At 38.9% G+C, this 24,028-nt stretch overlaps 1 protein-coding gene across 6 annotated transcripts in view; it reads right to left on the bottom strand.

Moving 5' to 3' along the window:
• Positions 1-24,028, bottom strand: part of THADA (THADA armadillo repeat containing) — a 327,427-nt gene that overhangs the window by 251,844 nt on the left and 51,555 nt on the right. For all 6 annotated transcript variants that reach the window (XM_086701217.1, XM_086701218.1, XM_086701219.1 and 3 more), the window contains 2 exons: positions 22,684-22,841; positions 12,266-12,375 (listed from right to left, as the gene is read on the bottom strand). In XM_086701217.1, the coding sequence (XP_086557343.1) occupies positions 12,266-12,375; positions 22,684-22,841 (268 nt within the window). The remainder of the gene's footprint in view (positions 1-12,265; positions 12,376-22,683; positions 22,842-24,028) is intronic.

Genomic DNA, 24,028 nt, shown 5'->3' with positions numbered 1-24,028 from the left:
GCTAATTTTTAAAAATCAGGTTTAAAAAAGAGAGAAATTAGATTATTTCCCCAACGTTATAAAGCTTGTGAGTGACAAAGAGAGCATTAAAATGTAGATTGACACCAAAGACCTTGCTTAATAAAAAGGCATTACTTCAAGGTGCCTGTCTTAGATTCAGTTCCACATTTGGCTCAATCTGCTCATGACAGATATTCTATCAACTCTCTATTCTTTGCTTCTGTGGATTTCATTTATTCATTTGGAAAAAAGACCTATCAGGTATCTAGTAGTCTGCTTGGCACTATGCTGTGCCTTAGGAAGTGGAGAGTAGAATAAGAATACCAAATTACACATAATTCAGAAAGCAAGTTCCTGTGGCTTTAGAATGTATTACCACAGTATATGGAGTTTAAGAAATTTACCTTCCTAATCATATTTTATTGTTATCCTTCAGATTGATTTCAATCCCTGTACATATACCATCAGAGTGGGGGTTAGAACAGTTTTTAAACAAACTGAGTGACATGGATGGAAAACTAGCTGGAGAATTAAAATATCCTGCAGAAAAACCACTCCGTGGTTAACCTACTTGTAACTGACTTGACGTGAACTGTGTCTCACTCATTTGGAAGTATTCCAATTCTCTTGGACAACTGGGAACATTTATGTCTGTTAATAAACTTTCCAACATTAACTCATTGCTGGCCTAAAGAAATTATTCCACCTGCACACACAAAGCAACTGATTTCACATTTTAAATGCAAAGTACATTTAAATTCAATACACGAAGCAAAATTCCAGAAAATTATCAAGATTCCATTGCCAGGAAACTAATTATGTGTAAAGGTTAAGCCTTTTGCCAATATCTTCATTTCCCAAATAATAATTTATTTACCAAGCTGTTATCACTAAGGGCACTAAAAGGAAGAAAATCCTTTCCTTTTCCCATAAACAGAAAATTTCACTTTGCCAGGTGTAAGAGCGACTCCAAACAAAAATTCATTCAACTAAGTAAGTTAATGGCTTGCGAAAAATGAGTATCAATAAAAACAAAGCTATTTATCACACTAATTGTTAATAAATTTTTCCCCTACCATGGTTCCTTGTTTCACTTTCCTTGTTTCATTTGCTAATAACTTAAATCATTCTAAATAATGCAAAGAAAAAAGGAGCTTGTTTGGGGGATCAAACCAGAATTTGTCCCCAATCCTGATACAAAGCCAATGATGTGTGTTTACTCAAGCTCACCATTATCAATCATCACCATCATCATCTGAGTGTAAACAGCAATAAGCCATAATTTCAAAAAATAACAAACTCTTAATCTGACTATTCAGAATAACACACTTAGAACCTTAAAAACAGTGTATATCACATCAGAGTAAATGATACACAGGCAACCAAGTGGGGAATAAATTGGTATTGGTCTGATACCCAAAACAAAGACAAACACTTTGATTCCTACAGATGAAAACAGAGGAAATTGAAAAAAACATGTACCTAGTTACATTAAAGCAAACAAACAGACTGAGGCTTTCAGGGCAAGTAGAAGAAGGATAACCTGATAATTTTAGAATCATCTCCAAACCTCTACCACATTAATGTTGTTAAGAGGAACTTTCTCACTCACCCAAGTCCAAAGTTTTGTAAAGCAAACCTTTAGCCTCTAAAACATAAAAAACCAAATCAGACTTTAAACTAAAGTGGGGGCTCTACACCCTTATACTTGGGGGCAGCATACCCACTAGGTTTAGAAGAGAAAAATTATCCATAATGTAAAAAGAGGTTATTTGCTTTCACAAGCTACATGCTTTGAATCAATATTCCATGCACTAGCCTAAAATCATCTACCAATGACACTGAACAAATGGATCTAAGATTCCAAGGACAGGTAAGAAAAGAGTCAGGCAAAAGCTAAAAACAACTTGGAGAGACATAGTACACTTTCTGGGAATGAAAACTTTATCTCCATTTATTTTACACATCCATGTGGTTTCTCAGATGTCATCTAGCTCCCCTGCCTGCCCTCTTCCGTGCAACTCCATAACACATATGTATGTACTTTCTTTGTTGATGGTCTTAAAACTAACATCCATACATATTAATGTTTGTACAATTCTCAAGATACCTTCTATTTTTATATCCATTTGGTTGGGGACTTTCAGGAAAAAAAAAAATCAAAAGAGGACACAAAGTCCAAAGTCTGTATCCTGACTCACAAAGTCCTACATATTTGAACAACCTCATTCAGCTTCATCTTAACACCATTCTGCTCTTTAATACACCACGGGCTTTTACATTAGCTGTTCCCGTTGTTTAAAAAATTCTTCCTTCAGAAAGCTGCTGTTTCTTGCCATTCAAGCCTTGGCTTATGTTAGCATTAAGAGGAAAGAGAGGGGAGCGCGGGTGGCTCAGTCGGTTGAGTGTCCGACTTCAGCTGGGGTCATGATCTGGCGGTTCATGGGTTAGAGCCCCGCGTCTGGCTCTGTGCTGACAGCCTGGAACCTGCTCCAGATTCTGTGTCTCCCTCTCTCTCTCTGATCTTCCCCCGCTCACTCTTCTCTCTCTCTCTCTCTCTCTCTCTCTCAGCAATAAACACGCCCTTTAATATATAAACTCCATGATACCAGGGACATTTTCTGTCCTATCCACTTCTTTATTCCCAGCACCTGTAACAGGGCCTAACATCCAATCGGGCACTCAACAAATACCTGTTGAATAAATGAGTGACCCATAACTTAGAAATTCCTTTAAGAGTGCCATTCTAAAAACCTAGGTTGACAAAGAAAGAGTGGTATGGTAACTGGAAAAGAAAGTATAAACAGAAGTGCTTTCCAAAAACCAGAGGTGCCACCATTAGAACCAGTAGATGCCGTTAATTATTCTTCCCATCACCTGGGATAGACAGCTCAGTTAAAGGGATCTTTTCTTTCTTTTTTAAATGTTTTTATTTATTTTTGAGAGAAAGAGAAAGACACACAGTATGAGCAGGGGAGGGGCAGAGAAAGAGGGAGACACAGAATCTGAAACAGGCTACAGGCTCTGAGCTGTCAGAGCCCGACACGGGGCTTAAACTCATGAACCGCAAGATCATGACCTGAGCTGAAGCTGGACACTTAACCAACTGAGCCACCCTAAAGGAACGTTTTTTTTGGCCTTTCATTTCTGCCTTGTAATTTATGTTTACGTCTCTAATCCCAAAGATTAAAATGCTGGGCTGCAAGTTCTTCTAAGAACAAAAACCATGTCTTATCTATATTTTTTCTGTGATGCCTATCACAATTTCTTATATATAATAGGTGATCGAAACTTTTGTTAAACTGCTAATCTCTGAAGCAGTATGAATTTCCAAAAATATTTGGATTCTAGTGCCAGCTTGTTCACTAACTAGATGCGTGGCTATGAACAAATCGCTTGATTTCTTAGTACATAAGAATGAAAAGGAGATAATTACAAGATTGCTTTGTAATTCAATGAGATATTATTATCTGGGTTACTAATCCAAATAAAGAAAGCAATGACCCTAAATTATATAAGTATCCAAAGCTCCTGATGAAAATGTCCCCCAAAACACTGAGTCCCTCATGGCCTCAGTTCTTTGCTCAGGTTCTCACATGTTCCTCTTAGTTCTACAGAGTTAAGTGTTTCAAATTTGGATCCTAGTAACTGCCTCTAGGTTCACAGCAATTCTGGACTACCACATCATATTCTCAATGGTCAAACACAGCATTTCCTAACACAGCATGTGGCATACAGGAGATGTTCAAGAAATCTTTTATTGAATGATTAAACAAGGACAACTAGGGTTGGTGCCAGGGGCTGCACACTAGTTGCGGCTTTAGTTAGGCAAATAAATGGGAAAAACAAAAACAAAAACCAGGTGTAGAAAAGGAGGGCTAGAACTTTAAGGTTTCTCCATGGTGAAGCCACCACGGTGCCTATAAAAACACAATAGCCTAATCTAGAGCTCTGACTGGTCAATGAACCTTCTGTCTACTCCCCAACAAGGAAAGATTACTTTATAAGGAAGTGATTTCAAAACTCCAGAGTTGCTGGTCCTTACGATAATGAAGGGATTGAAAGGTAAAAATGGAACCAGGCAAGGCTCCCAAGAACAATGCAACGACTCTGGTTGTTTGTTTTGGTTCTTCATCACACAATCCAGGGGCAGCAAGGAAAAGGAAAAGGTTCCTGAGTGAAGCAGTCCTTGGTTCTCTGTGCCATCTCTCCGCAGTCACCAACCACAGCTGTGGAGAAGGTCAAACCTGATTTTGGTAGCAAGCGCTTCTCCACAAAAAGAGGAGACATCCTCTCTGTCTGAAGGATCATTTGTTTTATTTCACTCCCATGTCAGCTTAATACAAAATACACAGTGTCTTTAGTCTTGAGTACATCATACAAATTGTAACTTTCTTACAAAGGATTCCAGGTTCCTCATAAGAAACTCTCCTTAAATGTTATTAATCCACAAAATACTCCTAAGAGATCAGTTTAGCAGTTCTAAAGGAAGTTTACTAAAAATGATCCAACTTCCCTCAATCTTCCATGGCCCAAATACCCAGACTTTCCCAATCAGGAACTAGAAAGCAGCACTGTACAATGAGTAGGACGCTCAGAGCTGCAAACAGGCCTCAGAAAGCGGTACCCTCTCACTTTCTCAGAGAGCACACAGCACCCAGAGAGGTTAAATGGCTTTCCTCTTGTCAACAAGGCTGGTAGGGAGAACTCAGCTCTAATTCATACCTCAGTATTCTCTTCTCTAAACACTGAGAGAGGGACAACTGGGAGCTCAATCAGTTGAGCATCCGATTTCAGCTCAGGTCAAAATCTCCTAGTTCGTGAGTTTGAGCTCCGCGTCAAGCTTTGTGCTTTGGATTCTGTGTCTCCCTCTCTCTGCCCGTCCCCTGCTCGTGCTGTCTCTCTCTCAAAAATAAATAAACATTAAAAAAAATTTTTTTTTTAATAAACACTGAGGGAGATGGTGGTTGAGGGTGTGGGGTGGGAGGAATCAGACCATTCTGATTCTCCTGTTCAACACAGTCAGGGAAAAAAAAAAAAAAAGGATGAAAAAAGAAAAAGGCTGACGGTTGGGGTGTGGGAGAGTTGTTTTTCGTTTTTCCTATGCTAAGTGCTATGGCCTCAATCTCTACTACAGAAATAAATAGGGCAGGCTATAGCTGGTGTTTAGGCCTTTGTGTTGTCTTGAGCAAATCACTGGAGCAAATTATTGTTCCATAAGCAGATTAGTCCAATTTCTACCCACAAAGCTATCTCACTCATAGTGGATAAGTATTCTAAGATAAGCATAAAACCCGCAGACTGAAATCAAATTACATTTGCTGTATACTCAACTAATTGGTCATTAGACTATTTTGTGCCAGTAAATCAGGTTCCCTGACTACAAAGTGGCTTTCCAGTGGCTTAATCCATCCACCTAAGTATGGTAACACAGAGCTATTTTTGTTGAGTTCTGATTAGTTTTATTACTACTGTTAATTGAGAAACATTACCTTCATTTCCTCAAACTCTTTCAGTATGGTCATTTTTCCTAACTTAGAGATTTTTCCCAATTTCCAATTATTTCATAAGCTAAATTCTCCACTCCATTCGTTCCTTGGTCAAATATTATGTTTATGATCTCAAGGTTCACGTTTATTATTTCCATTAAACTAAACAAGGACAGATGTGCAGGAAGGCTGTGTGCATGTGCATGCACATTTTAAAAAGGTAACATAACCCTGAAGCATGGAGAAATTTTAAGCCTGAAAAATGATTTGTCCAAATGAGATCCAGTGAGAAAGCTACATATCAACAGAAGTCATCTGAACCTCCCTCACCACCATCAAATATAGTTGAGGTTTACTGCAGACTAAAACATCAGGGGGCTATTTTGGGCCTGAGCTGCAGGCACAGGCAATAAGGACAATGACCAAATCTAAATTGAATTACCAATAAGAAGGCCATAGGGAAAGAGCAAGATACAGGGGATTAAAAAAAGTGCTTAGAAGTGCAGATCAGATTGTCAGTTCTCTTAGTATTTAATATAACCATTCCCTGAGATCAAGGAGAAAAAATTAATAGTAAAAACCTTGGGACTTCACTAACAGAGCTGAGATAGAGGTTACTCATTGAGAACAAGAATCCTCTGTTATGTCGAAATGACTCAATACCATTATGAGAACTTTAAAAACAAGTATCAAAGTTCTAGAAAGAAGGTAATATCTGACTCACCTACGGAGTGGGCTTAAAAATGAAAATTCGGGGGCGCCTGGGTGGCGCAGTCGGTTAAGCGTCCGACTTCAGCCAGGTCACGATCTCGCAGTCCGTGAGTTCGAGCCCCGCGTCAGGCTCTGGGCTGGTGGCTCGGAGCCTGGAGCCTGTTTCCGATTCTGTGTCTCCCTCTCTCTCTGCCCCTCCCCTGTTCATGCTCTGTCTCTCTCTGTCCCAAAAATAAATAAAAAAACGTTGAAAAAAAAAATTTAAAAATGAAAATTCAGGGGCCAAAAACCAAAGACACCAAGATTTAGAATTTAAATATGTTTTTTTCAACGTTTATTTATTTTTTGAGGGGGGACAGAGAGAGACAGAGCATGAACGGGGGAGGGGCAGAGAGAGAAGGAGACACAGAATCGGAAACAGGCTCCAGGCTCTGAGCCGTCAGCCCAGAGCCTGACGCGGGGCTCGAACTCACGGACCGCGAGATCGTGACCTGGCTGACGTCGGACACTTAACCGACTGCGCCACCCAGGCGCCCCTAGAATTTAAATATTAAAACATCTCAGTTTTCAACAAATCCTTTCAATTCACCACATAAATGGGAAGTTTAAAGAATGTTAAAGAATTATGAAGAATAAATACGGCTTCCCAGAGTGATTATTGCTTTGTTATTCTTTATATAATTATTAATGTTTTAAATAAAATTCATAGGACACTCAGAAATTTAAAAAACTGTCTTATTTAGGGATGCCTGGGTGGCTTAGTTGGTTAGGTGTCTGGCTCTTGATTTCAGCTCAGGTCATGATCTCATGGTTCATGAGATGAGCCCCATGTCAGTCTCTGTGCTGACACCGTGGAGCCTGCTTGGGATTCTTTCTCTGCCCCTCCCTAACTCACATGCATGTGCACGTTCTCTCTCTCTCTCGCTCTATCTTAAACTAAATAAACATTTTTAAAAAGTGTCTTATTTAGACACATTTGCCAAAGCAGATGTAAATAAAGGTTTAGACATGACTGTATATTACTTCATCAGGAGTTAAATGACTTTTCACCAAATCTAATACATTACAGTCTCCATTTGTTTCTTGCTCAATCTCCTATTCTTTAGAGACTTGGTCTTTCATTCTGCAGCAAATTATTTTTTCATTACTATAATTCAGTTGTTCATAAGAAGTTTTCTGCTGAATTTAAATTGTAGTAGCTACAGAAGTGCCTGGGGTGGCTCAGTCAATTGAGCATCCAACTTTGGTTCAGGTAACGATCTCACAGTTCATGAGTTTGAGCTCCACGTCGGGCTCTATGCTGACAGCTTGGAGACTGGAGCCTGCTTCGGATTCTGTGTCTCCCTCTCTCTCTGTTCCTCTCCCACTCACACTTTGTCTGTCTCTCTCTCTCTCTCAAAAATAAATAAAGATTAAAAAGAAAATTTAATTGTAGTAGCTATAATTAACTGATGAAAGTTTAAGTACATATTTAAATTACTTCTGTCTACTATCATTGTTGATGTCCATGAATTAGAACTAGCATTTTTATGACAAAAACTGCTGAATGTCGGCAGTTCATTTTTTCAGGCCAATAACTGAAAATGATTGCAATTATTGCAATAAATAGCTGTAGGCTAAGCTATATTTCAACAAGCAGAGCAATTCAAATATGTGTAGAATAAGACAATATCAAGTATTCACAAAACACTCTTCTACATTTAGAATTGTGGTCAACAATTTAGCCCCTTTACAGTTAGGATTAATTCATGATCGTACAAACGAAAGCTAGAGTCCCTGGCCTAACACCCTAGTTTAAGATTCTGTTCATTTTCACTGAAACAACAACTTTAAATACTAAAGCCATAGAGGGTAAACAAGCAAACATAAATTTCACCAGAAACTTGAGAGTTATGAGTTTAATGCACTTAACCACTTCAATCAAATGCTTACACTGTTTTTTGAAGAAGAGTATGCATATTTCATCAAATTCTAAATAGAGAGCACCATATAAGAAAGGCAGAATCTAGAAAATTAACTCAACATGTTGTTTGTATGTGTGTGTGTATGTATGTGCGCGCAAATGTTGCTTTCAAAAAATTCCCAGAGAAAAAGAATAGCATCTCCCAATCCTATTTATTCTTAGGTGATTGTTTAATAGTGAAGTCAGTTTACATTTGAAGACGTTTTGAATAATCCTATTAAAAACCAATTCAAACAATGTGGCTCATGTTTAACTCCAGTTATTTATCCATCAATCTCTTTAAGTGTTTCCTTCCCTAACACAGCTGTAGTTCAAGAGGTGGCCAGCAGTTGGCCTCCATTTCATGAAAATCCAGCAGTGGATTTTCATGAAAGCCCAGATTTCTTTTTGCAAACTTTTTAACAGTTATATGAAAAATAACTTTTTCATAACTTAAGAGCTTATAAAAAGCTTTTAAAAGGATCCAAAAGAAACACATTTTCTCTTAAAAATCAAAACCAAACAAAAGGAAGCCACACACATTGTTAAGACGTTCTTGCAAAACATTCTGTTCGGCAGATCAGAAATGTCTCCAAAGGGACCAAGAACCACTTAGTTTGGAATTCAACAGTTGAGAACTCAGAACAGCCTGGTTAAAAGCCAGTAGTGACAGCCATGAGGAGATCTTTAAAGCAGATTAGGAGTGGCTGAGACACCAGGCACTGGGCCTTGCCTGTTCTTCCTGTTCCATTTATTTCGAATGCCTTCAAATGTACCATTCAACCACCCAGTACAGTACCACTGTTCAAAAGCTTCTGTCCTTGGTCCTCTGTTCTCTTCTCCTTTTATGCTCTCCCCTAAAGACTGCAATCCTACTAACTATAATGTTTATGGTGATAACTGCTAAGCCTACATCTGTTTGTTGTATCCCCCAAACTTAATCCCCTATCTCCCAGCTCTGACTTAAATATTTCCACCAGGATATGCCATCACCAGCTCACATACAACACATACAAAACAAATTTATTCATCTTTTTAAAAATGTTTATTTATTTATTTGAGAGAGAGAGAGAGAGAGAGAGAGAAGGAGAGAGCACACGAGTGGGGGAAGGATAAGGAGAAGGAGAGAAAGAGAGAAAGAGACAGGGAGAGAGAGAGAGAAACAGAGAGAAAGAGAGAGGGAGAGAGAATCCCAAGTAGGCTCCATGCTGTCAGCACAGAGCCCAAAGCGGGGCTTGATCTCATGAACTGTGAGATCATGATCTGAGCCCAAATCAAGAGTCGGACACCTAACTGACTGAGCCACCTAGGCGCCCCTGTTCATCTTTATCAAACTAATTCCTTCTTTCAGTTTCTCTGCCTCTGTTAACATCAATCCCATTGTTCACCAAGAATTAAACCACTGGAACAATCATGGACTCCTGGTGCCCTCCATCACTCACGTTCACTTGGTTCATGTGGTTCAGATCACATTTTTCAAAGATGGCCACTGCAATATCCCACATGTATTTGTATAATATGATCTCGCCACTTCACCGTTAAACAAAAAGTAGAGTCTAATTCCTCTCTTCTTGAATCTGGACTATCCTGAAGACTCACTTATAACCAAAAGAATGTGACTGAAGCAGGGCTATGAGACTTCTGAGGCTAGGTCAGAAATGACCATGCAGCTCCTGCATGGTTCTCTCGGGACTCTTTCTGGGGAAGCCAGCTGCCATACATGAAAGTCAACTACCTTAAGAATGCCATGCTGAGAGACCACATGTAGTCCCAAACTGGCCCAATCTTCCAGCTGTCCCACCAAGGTAACATAAATATGAATAAAGCTGTCCTGGATCCCCCTGATCAGTTCATCTGCCAGTTCAATGCCACCAACTGAACTCAGTAAACATGCTGAGAAGAATCACCCAGCGGAGCCTTGCCATAACCCTTGACCCATAAAATCATGAAATATGTAGATATATTATGCAAATATAATAAAATCCACGGCTTCCTTCTAAGCATACAATACATCGTGTGTGGAGTTGTTACGAAGTGGGGCTGAATGCTAACTGACATGCCGTCTCTTTCCCTCCATTCCCAGGGCCATCATCACAGAGGAAGCTCTCATCACCTTAGATCTAGATCATTATAACTGGTTCCGGGCTCTCTTCACTGTAATCTGTCATTACAGATCTATCTAATCTAACAGTTCCAACTGGAAAACCACTTTTACACACTAACACCACCATCAACCTCAATCTCATTGATGTTTTCCATTTGTGAGAAGTTTTATAATGCAAACTTGATCCACATGACAATAGCCAGAGATACATCAATAGGGCGAATATTCTTTTTGTTACTTTAGAGATGAAGGGATCAGAGCTAAAGAGATTAACTTTTGTACAATCTCACTGCCAATAAATGGAATGGATACAAACAGAACTGAGAGCCTATGTCAAAGTTTACTGCTATTTCTCTGTTCTGTGATGCCTCCTATAGTCTATTTCAGATTAAAAAAAAAAAAATTCAATGCCTTTCTCCATCCCTACTGCAGCAAACCTACTTTCTAAATATCTGTAATACGGTCTCAATCTACCCAGGGGTACAGTATTGCCTGCTAACACCACCACCACTACAATAAGAATGGCCTATTTATTCACCTACCAATATGTCATGCTGATTATAGCCTCTGAACATCTGCTCATTAAGTTTCCTCCTCTCTCCTGCTATCTACTTAAACTTCCCTCATGTGTTAGCAGAAAATCTACTTCCTCCATTAAGTCCTAGCAGCCTATTGCTGTTACTTTCTCTCTGCAACATCATTTGTAAATTTGACCCACATTTTGACAATTACACTGGATTGTTGGTCTTGTTCAAGTGTGTTGGCCTCACTTTCCAAGCAGGTATTCAGCTAACACACATCCATACATAAAGCGATGTTAGGTGCTTACAGCCAGTGTCTGTTCTGACCAGTCAGTACCCATGAAATACCCTCTGTTAAATATCTTACGTTTCATCCCTGCTTATTTCATAAACAATAAGCTCTTTAAGAACAGGACCCTTGTCTTATAAAGAAGTATTATAGCCTCCAGACCAAACACACTACTAAGCACACAACTAGTGTTCAGTATGCATTTGATAATGATTTGAAGGGAGTGAAGTGTGTTATCAGAAAAAATACCCCTAAAGTCATGTCTACACCAGAAAGAAAGAGTTGAAAAGATAATATTTTCAAGATCAGCATTTTAATGTCAGGGCCATTCTATAACATATCGTTTAAAGATATTCTGTGCAGCCCATAACTGCAAAATGTTCTCTAAATGTTTTTACCAGGAGTGTGAAAAAAAAAAAAAAAGTTTCAAAAATATTCAAGGAGTAGATGTCTTACCAGCCCAAAATAAAATGTTTGCTGAGGCTACAAGACTGGCAGAACTCTGCTTCATTTCAAAAAGTTTCCAGGCAATGGAAATGTTTTCCTGGAAAATACTACCTTTTATTTAGAGAACACTTGCCATGAACACTTAGTCATTAAGTAATTTAAGGTTTCCTCACAAGTTCTTTAGAGGAAATCTATTATATGAATGAATGAAATTATCAGCACCTATAATGTCAAAAAAACACATTTGGCTAAATACATGAAATCTACCTAAGTATTTTTCCAGGTAGGGGGGAAAAATATTTGATACTTTTTGGTCTATTTACTCTTCTTTAAAATTTTTCTATAAGATAAAATTATAAAGGAAAACACAAAATCCGTAAGTGTTTCTGTCTGTAATATACACAAATCCAAAAAACTGGAAGCTTATTTTATTCCAAATGCCAGGTAATTTTCAAACAGACAAAACAGTCATTTCATTCAACGAAAAGAAATGGTAACTTCAAAGCTATTTTTAGCAAAATCTCTTGAGTTTGCTTCAAATCACCTTTCAATGGGAGAGCAACTTGGTTTGGACATTTCACTCAATCATCTGCAGTAAAGCACACAATGAAACCTAAGAAAACAATTTCTTCCAAAAGTTTGAAGCCAACTAAGTCTTATTCTTTTAAACATCAAAAGACACAAGTAAATTTTAACTCGAGCACATGGTTTGTACCTTTACTCTTTTTAAAATGTACACAAAAGGATATTTGTTTTGTTTACCTGTTTAGTATTTCAGTGAGTTTCACAAAGCCAGTGTAAGCCAGTTCAAATGCTCCTCTGTGCCTGGACTGTAAGAGGTGTTGTTTAAAGTAATCTCCTATTTCTTTTACCTTTAAAACAAAATGAAAAATAAATGTCTGATTTGTATGTATATTTATAGATATATTTATGTCAGTAATATCATTTAGAACTCAGGACTAGTTCTCTATCCATTTAGCACTTGCTCTATGACAAGTAGTATTTTAAATGTTTTTATAACATCACATTTAACCTTTACAGTAATTCCATGAAATAAGTACTATTATTATCTCCACTTTTCATTGGGGAGGGGGCCCAGAAAGGCCAAGTAACTTATTCAAGGTCACACAGCAAGTAAGTAGTAGAGCCAGTACATAAAGCCAGGCAGTCTGGCTCCAGTTGGCCGTCTTTAACTGTTACACTAGAACTGCCTCCCTATGCCAGCTGCACAGACCTCACTGTGTTCTCTCTTAGCTCCTATCACTCAACACCAATAGCAAAGCACACAAGGCGACAACCCTCACACACCTATGGCTAGGTGTGGTTAAAATATACATAACACAAAATTTAACATTTTAACCATCTTTTAAAATGTTTTTTTTAATTTTTTTTAACGTTTATTTATTTTTGAGACAGAGCGAGACAGAGCATGAACGGGGGAGGGGCAGAGAGAGAGGGAGACACAGAATCAGAAGCAGGATCCAGGCTCTGAGCCATCAGCCCAGAGCCTGACGCGGGGCTTGAACTCGCGGACTGTGAGATCGTGACCTGAGCTAAAGTTGGACGCTTAACCAACTGAGCCACCCAGGCGCCCCTTTTAAAATGTTTTTAACGTTTATTTTTCAGAGAGAGACAGAGCATGAGCAAGTGGAGGGGCAGAGAGAGAGATGGAGACAGAATCCGAAGCAGGCTCTAGGTTCTGAGCTGTCAGCACAGAGCCCAACGTAGGGCTCGAATCCACAAACCACGAGATCATGACCTGAGCCGAGGTCGGACGCTTAACCAAGCTACCCAGGCACCCTCACTTTAACCATGTGTAAGTGTACAGTTCTGTGACACTCAGTACATTCACACTGTTATGCAACCATCAGCACCATCCATCTATAGAACTTTTTCATCTTCCCCAACTGAGACTCCAATCCATTAAACAATAACTTCCAAAAATTGCCTTTAGAGATATACACTTGTTAATGGCAATGCAAGATTTGTGCAAATGGACTCCTGAAAACTGAAAAGTGATATGCTTTACTCTGAGTCGGAACCATGGAATTTTCCAGAATGCTACCTAATCACTTTCCTACATGTTGCAAGTTTAGACAAATAACAAATATGGCAATTTATTTTAAAGAAGACATGATTAACAATTAGTTGTTGATGAGGTTTTATACAGAATTAACTATTAAATGGGCTAATTGTACTTTTATACCAGTAAGGTTCGGCGGCTACAGACTTTAGAAAAATCCAAATTTTGTATAAAGCTCAGGACCAAAATTGTAACTGGCTCTCTCTTTTTTCTTTTTTTTAAAATTTATCTGGAGTCGGGGAGAGGGGTAGAGAGAGAGGGAGACAGAGAATCCCAAGAAGGCTCCACGCAGCTACCATCCAGAGTCTAACATGGGACTCAAACCCACAAAACTGTTGAGATCGTGACCTGAGCCAAAATCAAGAGTCGGACACTCACCTGACTGAGCCCCCAGGCGCCCCTGTAATTGGCTCTCTTGATCCAAGACTCCCCAGCAGATCACAGTATGGTGAGAAGGCAAGATGTCCCAAGATAGTTCAGATATGCTTACCTAGAAACACCTTCTACCTCTGCACAATCACTAGGTTAGTGCCCTGAACACATTAGAGATAACAAAAAGTGCAAGGTGTAGTTAAACATGTGGCCATGGGCAAGTGTCTCAGTTTCCTCATCTACAAACCAGGGACAGCAGTAGCACTTGCCTCAAATTATATATTAAAATGAATTAATAAACTTACAAGTCCAGAACAGGACCATAACTTATAATCCAATTCAATTCTGGGTTTCCAAATAGAGGAAAAGTAAAGACATTACTCCATACTCAAAATATATCTGATTACAGAGAGGCAACAAGCAATACATTTAGAGAAGTAAGAATCAGATATAAAACAACAAAGAACCAGAAAAGCAGTTAATAATAGTAATTTAAAAAGTCTAACACTTTAATATCCCAAAGAATGAGAGGTCATGTTTTTCAGCTCAAGTTTTCAGGTAAAGATCTGATGATACTCCTACTTTTTAATATATATTTTTTAAGACCCACATACTACTAGTTATCAAAAGCCACAGTCAAGGTAAGCTTTGTCATTTTCTCTTCAATACGGTAATTTCAGAGCATATTTTCATCAGAATTATCAAGCCTTAAATCTGAATTTAACCCCCAAGATAGATCTGAAACTCAGTAATCCTACAAAATGGGGACCAGAAGAAATTCCAGTTAGCTATGTTGTTATGGCTATCGTTTCTATTATTAGAGAAATAAAAGAAGATGTCTAAGAAGGTGTTTTAAGCCATGGAAAATAAAAACAGGAAGTCATAAAGTTGGGGTCTAAGCTCCTTAACTTTTTTTTCTAAAATGTTACAGATAGTAAAACATACTTCAGGAAAAGACAAATGTTAACTATTAAAGTGCTATTCTGTGAACTTACAGTGGTTCACCATCCAGTTCTTAAGCAAAGATTTTCTTTTCATTACTTCCTTTACCCTAACTTTTTAAATTTTTTTTTTCAACGTTTTTTATTTATTTTTGGGACAGAGAGAGACAGAGCATGAACGGGGGAGGGACAGAGAGAGAGGGAGACACAGAATCGGAAACAGGCTCCATGCTCCGAGCCATCAGCCCAGAGCCTGATGCGGGGCTCGAACTCACGGACCGCGAGATCGTGACCTGGCTGAAGTCGGACGCTCAACCGACTGCGCCACCCAGGCGCCCCAATCCTAACTCTTTTTAAAGGGGCCTAAACCAAAAAGCATATAATAAAATCAAAGACCTCAGAAGCGTGACCAGTGGACGTTCTTCTCAAGGGTGGACCTCGATTTTAGGTAATCCTGGCCTCAGGAAACAGAATGAGGTTCTCAGAACACAACTAAGAAGTAGACAGTTTTTTCTCATTTTATACTGAACATAATCTCCCACCAAACCCACCTACGTAATACTGCGAATTTGTGCCTTTGAAGAGAATATACAATGTATGTTAATTAGACAGTAAATATTTCTGGAGCACCCAGCCAGATGCTTAGTAGCTTAGTGCTAGGGTAGATGGGGAAGAACAAAACAAGACATCTGTCCTCAAGAGGCTTTCAGTTCAGAGAAAAACACTATGCTGAGTGGTACCCATTAGACGCCTAACAACTCCAAGAAATGAAAGATCCTTCTGCTCTGGAATAAATTATTGCAAGAAGCTTTGTGTTCAGACCTTGAACCACATATACTTGGGTGGATCAAAATGGAAGAGGGTAAGTAACATGAGAAGAGGCTGGGTGGCTAGAAGGAATGAATAAACATTTATTAAATACCTGTTACCTGCCAGACACTTTACTGGATCTTCCTATATGAAGGAACACAGATTATGTAAGAGAAGATTAGGAGACCTGGCTGAATGACCTTAAGCTTCCAATCTAGGAAACAGAGAAAGATAAGGTTGCAAATTGGGGATGAACCCCATTACCAAGGGTTGAAAGAGTCAGCAGGGCAGTGTGGTCTCTGAGCAGCTGGACAGGAAAAAGGGCCATGCTCACACCTCCCACTGGATAATCAGATGACAGGCACAGATTTGACCCTAACAACTTAGAAAATTAATGACAACAGTCAGAATCAGAAATAGATTTTGGGGGCGCCTGGGTGGCTCAGTGGGTTAACCGTCTGACTTGGCTCAGGTCATGATCTCACGGTTCGTGAGTTCGAGCCCCACATCGGGCTCTGTGCTGACAGCTTAGAGCCTGGATGGAGGCTGCTTTGGATTCTGTGTCTCCCTCCCTCTCTGCTCCTCCCCCAGTCATGTTCTGTCTCTCAAAAATAAATAAACATTAAAAAAATCTTAAAAAAAAAAAAAGAATTTTTAAATGTATCTTAAAAATGAAAAAGCCTTCTGAAAACTCCAACCCAACTGCCTTTTTATTAGATGCGACTGAGGTCCTATCTAAAGTGGACAAAAACATGGATGATTTCTTCACAAAATATTTCTTAATGAATAACATACATCTCAAGATTTCTGAAAGAGAATTAAGGTATAAATGCAAAAAAAAAAAGGGGGGGTGGGGCACTGATTTCTATTCTTAAATTCTAGTGACTATCTTTTTAAGTTTAGCAGATCCTCGTTCTAAATGTTCATAAAACCAATTTCTATAGGTCAATTAACACGCTTTCTGGATTTATAGGGTGTAAATTTCCACAGGGGAAAACAGCTACATGCCATGTCTCTAGGCATCTATAATTTACCACTAGGCTAATTAGAGGAGCTAAATGTACAATCAAGAGTCTAAAACCCATACAGGACAAATTTAAATACATTTTTAAATATCTGTCCTTTGTCTATAGAGATAAATTCGGCTGAAAAATCAAGGCTAAATTCCATTCATTTTAAAGTAGATAAACCAAAAGGGATTTAAGTGTTGGTGGAACATTTCTACAAAAAGCACATGTGGTGGTTAAGCTCTGATACTCTGATATAGTGGGAGGTCTGGGTTCAGGAACCCTACTCAGCCTCCTTACTAACATAAGCTAATTCAGCTTACATTATTTTATTATATTATTTATATGTGAAATGGAGATAAAACTAGAACCTACTTCATAGGATTGTTCTAAGAAATAGGTAAAATTACACATAAGCATTGTGCAGAGTACTTGTCTGAGTAGCACACACTAAGTGTCCGTTTTGTTTTTATTTTGTATCACCAAGTAGTGAGACTTAATCCCTTAATTTAAATTACGACTTTAGGACACAGCCACTTCTTATTACCTTAGGAATGTCACTAATTCCTCTTTGGTTAAATAGAACGGTTTGTAAAAGTTTATACCACAGAGGTTAATTAATGTTTTAAACTGTACGTTCTCTACTATAGGGATTTCTTACTAAAACCGGGGATTCTTCAAAGCCCAAATGTTGCTCTCCTACATAATAACAACAAAGATTATATTTTTCTGGTATTTAGACATCTTCTTAGCAGTTTATTCTTTGCTTTCTAGCAAATTCCTAACCACGTGCCATTTTAACTGGTGTCCTTTAGTCTAACTTTCTACAAACGTATATCTTGTATCTCCCATTACATTTCTAAGCCCCTCGAGGTCAGAGAACCACATATTACATTTCTTTACGTTCCCACAACACCCTTGTCGTATGGCAGTCAACAAACAGGTGACTTAAAAGATGTGTTTAATTCCATTTCACAGCTTAAAAATGGTAACCTGAATTCAGTACAATTCAATGCATACTTATTCATAATTTCTAAACAATAAACCCTGGCAAAATACAAAAGGCAATTTCTTTACGACTTACAAATGCCAATAAACCTAGATCTCCTGTTGCAGACCATTACGGAAAATCTAAAACGGTAACCAAGACACTGAGAAAACGTGTAAACCCAATTAGCCACAAGCATCATAAAAATGACAACAGAATCTAAAGTAGGAATTTAAAAAAAATAGCTGATTTCTAATCGGTAATGATTTTCATTCACGTGAGTTGTAGGGCAATAATTAGTAGGAAGGGGAAAACAGATACAAAAATTTTACCCCAAAGCTTCTTTTTAGGAATATTAGAGGAAATACATAAACATATGAATTGATACTCCGGATAGAGGGAGCTGTTTACAAAAAATCAGTAGACGCTGGGTATCCAATATCCCTTGGGAAAAGGACCAACGAAATGTATCAAAAAAAGCTCTGCCTCAGCGAAACATCCAGCTTGAAACCTAGACACACACCAGCCAGGAAGTTGTGAGATAAGGTTGCGCGTACCGCCCGCTCTTTAAGGGGCTCGACTTACATCCCTCAGAGTTGGTTTTATCTCTGCCTCTTGCACAGAACATTATGAAAGAACCTTTCATTCGGTGATTACCTTGCAGGAGGAAAGTCAGACATGCCTCTGAATGAACACATTTTCCTCTTGCCGAAGCCGTGGAGGACACACTGCTTCACAAGAAGTGATTTAGGGAAATGAATCATTTGCTGAAAAGTTCAGTAGCAAGTTGCCTTACTGTCCTGTTGCTTGTAAACGTCTGGCTGGGCATGGGAAGTAGGGAAAATTAAATTTAAAGAAAAATTAAACGAGCAGTTCAGAATAAAGGCAGCACTGTGCCGTGTCCGAACACAGGCTGGAAAGGAGAACCGGGTTCCAGTCCTGCAACTGCCACAAACCAGCTTTGTGATCTTGGGCAAACCAGGTGACATCCAACGGCTTCAGTTTCCCCTTGTATGAGAAGGCTAGATCATATAAGAAGGCTAGATCATATCATCCCTGTGATCCTTCCAGCTCTCACAGTCTGTGAACACAGCACTGAAAACTGAGTCACGAACAGGCACCAGACCTTCTTGTACAGCAGCAAACTGTAATCTTCAAATTGTATCTCACTGCCGGTCAGCTGGCTAGAAACCACCCCCTCATGTATGCAGGATTTAAGTGGTCATCCCTTCAACAAACGGCCCTAAAACCAGGATGGGATTAAAGGAATCAGGCTACAAATCTGAGACATCAAGTTTTAAATTAGAATAGAACCATACTATTTTCAAGAGTGAAGGGTGAATTGAGAGTAAAAGAAGCATCGGGCTGAGCGTCAATATTTTAGGTCGTATGGAAAAGCCTCCATCCACTGAGAGAAAAGTAGAACACGGTTATTATTATTCTTGGGAATAAGAAATACACGTCCCAGATTCCTCCCACAAGTGACTTCTGCCTACAAGTCACTTCACTGCTTCTGTCTGTGCAAGTCTATCACGGATACCCTCACCTCGGGTACTGACTCTTAAATTCTTAGTTTTGCTGCTAGGTGCACAAAAGATGTAGTGTCCTAAGGGTGACTGCGCCCTGGGGAGGAAAGTGGACTTCAGGCATGGCTCAGCCACTTCAATATAAATTATATCCTCTCTGTCATGTATATATTTTTTAACTCTTAAAGGTTTTAAGTACATGGAAATATTTTTATTTAAAAGAATTTCATGGAGCAAAATTCTATGTCTAAAAGTAGGAATCTTCTAAGCAATATAACACTAATTTCTTGATGACTTTGATTTTCACTGACTAAAGACTCCTAAATGGAGGCATTTCTTTAAAGACAGCATGATCAAGAATAAAGTCTTCCACAGGCAGCATGGTTTCAAGGTCAGAACAGTGCTATCACGTACATTCTTGATTGCTCATTCAGTTGTTAGTTTCCTCTCAAACCAAAAATGTGATGTCATCATGTGAACAGCGACGTGGAAAAATGGCTGAATCTCATTAGGAAAGAAATTCGTAATTTACAGAAAAACAAGATTCTATTTTGTATTCAAGAAAACAGCCATTAGAAGAATCCTTTGCTTGATGGGAACCTCTCTGCTATTGTTGCTATTGTTGTTGTTGTTTTGTCTTTTTTTTTTCTTTTTTACAAACATCTCTTTTAGTTTATATTAATTCTCAGTCCCAACACCGTTATCCCACGTAAATTAAATTCAAACCATTTGGGTGCTATGTAAAAAGCACCCAATGCTATGCTATGTGTCAAGGACACATGGTTTTCACAGAAAGCTTTCAGGTCTTTCTCGACTATAGAGAAAGCAAAATATGCTTCCCTTAATTTTTTTAAGTGTAGTTATTTATTTTGGGGAGGGGAAGGGGAGAGAGAGGCAGGGAGGGGCACAGAGGGGGGAGAGGGGGAGAGGGAGAGAGGGAGAGGGAGAGAGGGAGAGGGAGAGGGAGAGGGAGAGGGAGAGGGAGAGGGAGAGAGGGAGAGAGAGAGAGAGAGAGAGAGAGAGAGAGAGAGAGAGAGAGAATCCCAAGCAGGCTTTGAACTGGCAGTGCAGAGTCTGACACAGGGCCCAAACTCAAACACTGGGAAATCATGTCCTGAGTTGAAATCAAGAGTTGGACGCTTAACCAACTGAGCCACCCAGGCTCCCCTAATTTTTCTTTTTTTTTAAATTTTTTTTTTTTTTTTTTTCAACGTTTATTTATTTTTGGGACACAGAGAGACAGAGCATGAACGGGGGAGGGGCAGAGAGAGAGGGAGACACAGAATCGGAAACAGGCTCCAGGCTCTGAGCCATCAGCCCAGAGCCTGACGCGGGGCTCGAACTCACGGACCGCGAGATCGTGACCTGGCTGAAGTCGGACGCTTAACCGACTGCGCCACCCAGGCGCCCCTCCCCTAATTTTTCTTAAACACTACGCAACAAACCCCAAAAAACTAGGCGTTTTAACTTGCCCTTGGAAAGAGGAGTTGAACAGGGAAGAGACTCTTGCACATGTTTACTTCTTAGTAAGACGGTACACATCAGTGAAGTAATCATTAATCATAGCTGGATTCCCCCGCGAAGGTGTTGGCATTGGCACTGCAGCTGGTCACCAGCAATGACTGCAAGTAACTCTAGAACACTGACGCCTATTTGATTTGGAGGAGAATGAGGAACACAATGATGCTGGCAGTGCACTGTTCTCCTTCACCATTCTCCGCCTCAGGGCCTTGCAACATCACAGGACCAGCTGTTAACCAGATGCAAGCACATGGCCACGGAGAGTGTGTGAATAAAAATATTAGCATTATTTCCATGGAACTAGTCACATGGTTATTACAGAAATAATCAGCATTTAGTATACTACGATATTTGTTTTGTTCTTAAATGTAACACCCTACGGGAAAAATTACCTTACTTGATAAAGGGTACAAATGAAAGTACGTGTTATATATCTTTGCTGGAAAACGGTGGGAAATAGATTTGCTGAAACCATATGGAAAGGAAGAGAGAATCAATTAAAAACAGAAATCTAATAAATCTAAAATATTTCCAAATGAAATGCTTGTGGTAAGCTAATTTCTTGTAAACATTGCACTCAAGTCACTTGAATAGTCCCAGATGGTGACCTGACTTTGTGGTCTTAAAATAAAAGTCAGCCAAAAAACCAAAGTGACTACAATTTTATTATCAATGTAGTAGGAAGCAAGAGATCCATAAGTAACCAATATAGCACTTTTTTTTCCTTTCCAAATTTTTTTTTAAGTTTATTTATTTATTTTGAGAGAGAGAGAGGGAGAGAGTGAGTGAGTGGGGTAGGGGCAGAGAGAGACAGACAGAAAGAATCCCAAGCAGGCTCCAGGCTAACAGCGAACCGAACTGTGAGATCATGACCTGAGCCAAAATCAAGAGTCAGACACTCAATCAACTGAGCCACCCAGGTGCACCATTTTCCTTTAAGAAGTTTAAGAGGTTTGGGGCTCCTGGGTGGCTCAGTTAGTTGAGCGTCCGGCTTCGATTCAGATCATGGTCTTACAGTTCGTTGGTTCAAGGCCCACGTCGGGCTCTGTGTTGACAGCTCAGAGCCTGGAGCCTGCTTCAGATGCTGTGTCTCCCTCTCTCTCTGTCCCTCCCCCACTCGCACTGTCTGTCTCTCTCTCAAAAATAAGTAAACATAAAAAAAAAAAAAATTTAAGTGGTGCCTGGTTGGCTCAGTCGGTTGAGCATCTGACTTTGGCGCAGGTCATGATCTCACAGTTCACGAGTTCAAGCCCCACGTCAGGCTCTGTGCTGACAGTGCAGAGCCTGGAACCTGCTTTGGATTCTGTGTCTCCCTCTCTCTCTGCCCCTCCCCCCCTTCATGCTCTGTCTGTTTCAAAAAAATAAACATTTAAAAAAAATTTTTTTTAATTTAAGAAATGTAAGAGGTTTGTGGAGTTTTGCTAAATAGACAATTTCATTTAAAATTACAATTTAAATTTGGGGCTCCTGGGTGGCACAGTCGGTTAAGCATCCGACTTGGATTAAGGTCATGATCTCACAGTCTATGAGTGCGAGCCCCGCTTACAGTACAGAGCCTGGAGCCTGCCTCAGATTCTGTCTCCCTTTCTCGCTGCCCCTCCCCTGCTCATGCTCTGTCTCTCTCTCATAAATAAACATTAAAAATTTTTTTTAATTTACAATTTAAATTTATATATGGTAAATGGAGAAATAAAAATTAAAATGATAATCTTGAAGACAGAAGGTAAAATTGACAGTTCTTTATAACTTAGAAAAATAAAAATTTCTAAAACTGCCACCGTTTGGAAATGTACTCCAAGGCCTAATTTCTATACTCCCATGAATTTTCTTCAGTTGACATCTGTATGATTTTATTCAAGAAAAATTCAAAACTCATTTGTTTTCAAGTTACGGGACCAGAAATTATACCAGGTGGAATAAACATATACCTACCTGCTCCACTGTCAATAATCCGCTGCGGGGTTCTGGCGTGGACTGCATGGGGAGAAGCTGGCACAGCGTGCCTAAAAGTAAGGCAACTTCCTTCATACTTCGCCAACAACACACCAGCACCATCTGAGCAGTTACATCGCATGTTTTTCTTTCTTTACCTTAAAAAAAAAAACAATCTCTTGCAACACTAGACACTTGATTACTCACATCCCAGGTTTCTTAGAATAAGATTATTCATAATTTTCCCAAGAGTAATCTGCTTGAACAAATCAATTCTTATATTTATTCATGAGAAAACAACTAACATTTGTTGAGCATGTGCTCTCAGTAGGAATCGTGCTAAGCATTTTTTAATATAGTTTGTTTTCAAAATAAATTTTGAAATAAAACACAACACCATTTCAAAACTTAAGTCTAACTTTCAGAAATTAATGAAACAAACTCTCTCTGCCTCGTGGTCATCCATAAATTGACCATAATAAATATACCTCATTATTCATCTTGGTGACGGTGGCTGTTATATCAGTAAAGGGGCAAGATAAAACTTTTAAAATCAAAGGAAAATACAAATTCTCTTTCAAAACATATTTAAATTCCATGGCCCATAAGTAATAATTATGCTTACTCTTTTTTTCTTGCTTTAAGAATATTTTAGTACTGACATTAAAAAAAAACCCAAGACAATTTAAAAGGCAAGGTAACAAAACAATATTTATAATGTAACCCCATTTGTGTTTTTTAAAAGCCCGCTAAACTCAAAGAGTAAATGTACATACACATCAATACATAGAATAGATCTAAAAGCACATACATTCAAAAGAGAAGAAGTGGGATGGGGAAGAAATAACAAATTTTAATTTCTTTTTTTTTTGTTTTTGTTTTTTAAGGTAAAATGTAAACATTGAATTGAAATTTTAATTGAGGCTTTAATTTGTTTTTAATTAAAATATACCTCTCTATTGCTTGAAACTATTACAATAAGCATATATTTAGATGTTATAGTGTGTAATTTAAAAAAATAAAAACACAAAGAAATTTTGTTAAGTCAATATCTCCATCTAGTGGACAACGTAGGATATGTAATAAATCACAAGGATATTACTAGTGATGACTTTTTATAACACTATAGAAAATGACACAGTAACAACTAATGAGAAAACAAGCAGTAAGAACACAACTTCTGGACGCTTGATACAACAGAGCAGCTCCCACTTTACTGAGTAATAAGGCTGATTTCCCTTAAAAGCCTGCCTGGTTGTAAGGACTCTCACTGAAGACAATGAACCACACGGAGGGGAGGAGCCGACTGCTACCCAAACCCAAGTTCACAAGGCACCACTGCTCT

This window comes from Puma concolor, chromosome A3 (genome assembly GCF_028749965.1).
Source record: "Puma concolor isolate L17-30 chromosome A3, mPumCon1.1.hap2, whole genome shotgun sequence".
Classification (NCBI taxonomy): Eukaryota; Metazoa; Chordata; class Mammalia; order Carnivora; family Felidae; genus Puma; species Puma concolor.
Note: the sequence above shows the minus strand (reverse complement) of the source record. Positions and strands in the feature narration are given on the sequence as shown.